Source organism: Penaeus vannamei, chromosome 10 (assembly GCF_042767895.1).
Source record: "Penaeus vannamei isolate JL-2024 chromosome 10, ASM4276789v1, whole genome shotgun sequence".
NCBI classification, from domain to species: Eukaryota; Metazoa; Arthropoda; class Malacostraca; order Decapoda; family Penaeidae; genus Penaeus; species Penaeus vannamei.
In genome coordinates, this window is record NC_091558.1 from 21,504,231 (window position 1) to 21,509,230 (window position 5,000).

A 5,000-nucleotide genomic window follows, 5' to 3' on the forward strand; every position below is an offset into this window, starting at 1 on the left:
GGGGAACGCAGGCTCATAAAGCTCAATTTGAAGCATGCGAAGCTCAGGAAAGTGAGTACCAGGTCGAGGTCAAGGATCTTGTTCACTCGAATAATATTTGTACTGTAACCACGGGCGCAGACGCACATACGCACCCCCCCCCCCCCTCATACATGTGTGTGAGTGAGTGAGAGAGTGAATGCACGCGTGTGTTCTTACGTAGTTGTTTTAATACGGGAGAAGAGCTAAGCTCACATGACCCTGTCTACTATATTTAAATCATCGTATAGTATTTTTTTCAACAATTCTGTTTGGGAAAGTGAACTTTTCGACATCTTTCTCGTCTCTTTTTACTTTCAACTTTCCACTGTCTTTCCCATATCTTCGTCCACATACACGAATGCCCTTTATATGTTGGCAATCAGCCCTAGCATTTTATGGACCTTTTCATTTATATGATCATTTGGGCTTAGGTTCCTTCTTATGATTATTCCAAGGTCTTTTCATTCTCTGTTGGGTTTAATACTGCATCTCTTAATTTGTATTGGTGTAGTGGACGATTTCTACTTTCTCCGAACCTGACCATAACATTTATTGGTGTTGAATTCCATTTTTCAAGTACGACTCCATGTGAATCAGTTCTCGATGTCATGTTAGAGGCATTAGGATGAGACGCCATTTATTACTATTTTCTCCGCGTTGTCTGCGAACATATAACTACCTGGGCTGAAGTCATTGATGAAAATAGTAAGCATAATCGGCATTAACGAAGATCCTTGTCGCCATGTCGAATGCTTCCCTCTAATTACTTTCCTTATTTGTCTTTCATGAAGAAAGTTTGTCATCCATTCGAGGAGTTTGCCTTTCACTCCACCTAGGTTTTCTAATTTCCCTGATAGTCTTCCTTGAGACACCTTATCGAATAACATTTTTAAAGTCTAAGTATACACAGTCAACCCAACCGTTTTTCATGTAATATTTCAGAAATTCTGTCATAAAAGATTTGCTACACATGATCTTCCTTCCCTAAAACCAAGTTGCTTATTTCCTATTATATCGTGTGTTTTGAAGTACTATAACCCAGTGTTTTCTAAGCAGCCTTTTTAACAGCTTGCTTACTACACCGGTTAATGAAGCTGATCTATAATGTATACCTTTCATACGCTGCCAGAGGCTTCTTAGCCTTCTCCAAAAGAGCTTCATGTTTTCTCCCATATGTCATTGAACCACTTTTGGCCATTACTTGTTTTGATATATTTTATTCTACTACTTTTTCATAGCCTTCGCAAAAAATTGAATGTTGTATATCAAGGTTAAATTCGTTCAGGAGTGCTTCCCGGTTTGTGCCATCAATTATTTTTTTAAGGCTTCACTAATTATCTCTCTTGCAGTTGTACTTCCCCTTTCTTTTCTTACTTAAGATGACTTTTTCCTGTAGCAGACAGTATTTTATTTTAATTACTATGTGGCCATTTTTTTCCTGGAGGAAGGTAGCATTCCGTATCTTTATACTTTGTAAATATTACGTCAAGCATAGACGGTCTATCTGGCCATCTTTCCCCTAATATGATCTGGTCTATTTTGGGAAAGGGCTAAATTCATGATTTTTTTTATTGTGCATTCCACGAATTTGGCAGACCTGCGTGTGCCGGACTGCTGAGTTTCCAAACTACATTTGTAAGATAATTTCCTGCTTCGAACGCGCCTCTGACAATTACATACGCTCCTCACATGTCGGATAACAATAAATTTTCATTATATCAGCCACTGTTATCGATTTCTTTTAGTCCTTGCTTTGTGTTGACATCTGCCTCCTGATTGAAAAAGGGGAAATAAGAGAACGGGAATCTGATTTAATGAAAACGGAAGTCGTAGTTGTTATAGTAGGTGTAACTATTCATTTTCCAGAAACATGATTTTCCTACAATTTTATTGCCCGTAGCTAGTCAGTCATAATTTACCATTTCCAGATGTTATTTGGCATCAATCTACAACATATATGAAATTAAACAGAAAACAAAATTTTCTGTTTTACAGTGTACATAATTTTACCTAATTCTGCACCTAACTACAGAAGTTGACTGGGGATGAAGGAGAGACGGCATCACCCACAGAGGAGAGACTGCGACTAAAGACCTCCATTGTAGACGCTGGGGTTGATATTTCAGCGGAAAGGATGGAGCTCCAGCAGCTCAGTGAGTGAATTACGATGCAATGGTAAAACTAGTTTTATGAAAGGGAGAATTATAGTTCAAGAGGGTGTGGGTATTGTGCATTGAGGACAGTTGAATGGGTTTTTGTTCCCCTGATTGAGAAGCTATAAGCAACAAAAGTATTAACAAATACATATTCTGCACACTGAAAGTTAATTTTCCGAGTGTGATAAATTGCATACAGTCCCCTTCACCTTAATATATCTGAAACTCTAATACTTACAATACTCCGTCTTGCTAAAATTGATCTTATTTGTTGACTCATCAGGTGACTTTAGATAAAAATTATATATGTTGTGAAGCTGACTAAGGGTTATTGTGTCAAAATGCGAGGAAGGTGTCACAGAGAACCAATGATTTTACAGTGATATTTGCAATCTTGTATTGGTTACATATCAAGGATTGTTAATTGTTCTTGAATGTGCCCTCTCTCACGATGGCAACAATCCTGTATATTTGAATCTCGTTACACTCGTTAGCAGTTTAAGGGAACGCTCGATCTAACCCTCTTCTTATTCACATTTATACATAATTCCATAAGATCAGAGGAATGAGGAAGTGCGCCATAGAGAGGTCGAAGTCCGACGCAGGACCGCTCTGCTGAAGGTGGCTCAGGAGGAGAGAGAGAAGGAGGTCGAGCACTGCAAACTGTGGCGGACGCAGCTCTCTCTTTTAGTGGAGGATTTGCCTTGTGCTGAAGAAGGCCGGTCCCTTGTAGATATTAACCTGCAGGTGAGGTCTGAGTCTGTGGGTCTGTAGTTATGTCAGCTTTTTGTATGTCAGAGAGAGATAAGAGAGATTTTTTCAGTGTCTTTACTTCTCTTATTTTAGCTTTCGTATTTTGAGATGATTTGTTTTGCTATCTTTTGTAAACAGGCGTGACATTCCATCCTAAATTCTAGTATATTTTCTATTATATTTCCATTGATATATTCATGAAATGAAGACCAGACATGTAAATATCCTTACATAGTATTGTCCTCTTAAAAATCGCTAAATACCAGATAGTACCTCAGAAAATAGTACATAATATAAACATTATATTATATAATGAGAAAGTAATTCTTCCACCATACACTATACTGTGTCTTTCTGTGCAGAAACAACTGCAAGCAAATTTGTTGGAATTAGAAGAACTCCGTCGCGCAATCATCAGAGGGCACCTGAGCTCCCCGGATCGCATCCACGGACACAAGGTAAAGGCTTCAACAGCTTCTACATCCTTTTGTGATGCAATTCCATCAAAGGGATAATTTCAGAACGTTAAGAATGGTAGAAAAAACACAATGAACAAACTATATTTATTGAAATAAGTGACAGTGAGAATATAAATATGAACTGTCAAAGCCTTCTTATAAATGAACCAGTAGATACTGTATTTCAGATAGTGAAAACTAGTAGGAATGGAAATTCTGATATTGATTCAAATGACCCAATTTCTATATGGAAAATAGCCTCCCTTTTGTTCTTCTGTACATGAAGTTACATGTCTGGGAACACATCGGAGATACGATGGCAACTTGGGAACCCAGAATGCTGCTTGGGGCCGCCTTGAGTAATGTGCGGGAAGCTACGAGGAACCTGCACATCCAAGTCCAGAATATTGACTTGATGAAAGACGCACAGATGCTTAGGTACACTCTGTAAAGAAACAATAGAGAGAGAGTTGTGAGATTTGACATTTCTCTGTATTTTGATATAGGAGACAATAGGGAGAGTTGTATGATGTGAAATTTAGTTTTGTAACATTTTGGTACAGGAAACCTACAAGATTAGACATTCCATACTGTAATAAACCTCCAACAGATTGAAATGTGAGAAGGACGGCACCTTCATCGACGACATCAACCCTGGTGGTCTGATCGAGTCGGTGCGAGAACTCCTGGCTCATATGAGTGCGGCTCACGTCAGGCTGTATGTCGAAGCCCACCAGGCCCACCGAGCAGCGCTGTCCCTCTCTCGCGCTCTCAAGACCCTTCAGAGTGATATAGTCGCTGCTGCTGAGGTAGGGGAGTTTTGATTTTCTTCTTAGATTTTAAGCTCCCGTATAAGCTTAAAGAGTGAACAATTTACAGGCGGGTTCCATTGGTTTTCTTGTTCTCCATATGGATCGATGTATAATGGAGAGTTTGTTTTCGGGTTTATAAAAGACATTTTTTGAAAAGTATTCTTCCTCTTTATAAGAAAACCTACACAGAAGATGGCGTTGCAGCTGCTGTAATAAATGTTGCGAGCGAGAGCATCAGTGCATTTGGCGAGAGAGCCGCTGCCAGCTGTGCCGAGCAGTTGACGGTGTCTGTGCAGGAAAGAGCCAATGCTGCAGAGAAGGCGAGGGATGCTCTGCGGGCCAAACACGCTCAGATCATCAGCTTCAACAAGGAAGTCGTTAGTTTCATATTTTGTGCTTAGTGTTTGAGTTTATGGGGTATGTTTGGAGTTTCTTGAAAATAATGGGTTTTATAGTTTGTTATTTTATCGATACTTCAGTGATTTTAGTTGATATTTTGTGATTTGTTTTATTGTCATATTTTGCTATTAGATTTAATTTTGATGAGGTGTTTCAAGCTCCATTAAGAGTGATTCAGCCTCATTAATTATTGGCACATTTGTTGAGCATGTACCAAAAAATAGAAGGAAACATATATTTGCACATTGTTTTTGAAAATCTTATCCATTTACAGTACATATTATTTGTATCATTATTACCACCACTTTTTAAATTTTTCTTCCACCACAGCAAGATGGAGTCGAGAGTATCCAGTGCCTAGCCATGTGTGTGGGTGATGGCCAGCAGATAATCAAGGAGAA

General features: G+C 38.9%; 1 protein-coding gene and 1 long non-coding RNA gene across 2 annotated transcripts in view; one reads left to right on the top strand and one right to left on the bottom strand.

Moving 5' to 3' along the window:
- The window catches only part of LOC113806261 (uncharacterized), a 12,279-nt gene that overhangs the window by 4,430 nt on the left and 2,849 nt on the right, over positions 1-5,000 (top strand). Inside the window, exons 3-10 of the mRNA XM_027357376.2 lie at positions 1-51; positions 2,054-2,174; positions 2,734-2,924; positions 3,293-3,388; positions 3,675-3,826; positions 3,999-4,197; positions 4,377-4,577; positions 4,930-5,000. The exon at positions 1-51 is cut by the window's left edge and continues 64 nt beyond it; the exon at positions 4,930-5,000 is cut by the window's right edge and continues 144 nt beyond it. Coding sequence (XP_027213177.2) covers positions 1-51; positions 2,054-2,174; positions 2,734-2,924; positions 3,293-3,388; positions 3,675-3,826; positions 3,999-4,197; positions 4,377-4,577; positions 4,930-5,000 — 1,082 coding nt within the window. The remainder of the gene's footprint in view (positions 52-2,053; positions 2,175-2,733; positions 2,925-3,292; positions 3,389-3,674; positions 3,827-3,998; positions 4,198-4,376; positions 4,578-4,929) is intronic.
- LOC138862994 (uncharacterized) lies at positions 3,482-4,115 on the bottom strand. The gene is made up of 2 exons (XR_011398781.1): positions 3,980-4,115; positions 3,482-3,833 (listed from the first exon to the last, which is right to left on the bottom strand). It is a non-coding gene; the product is annotated as an uncharacterized lncRNA (long non-coding RNA).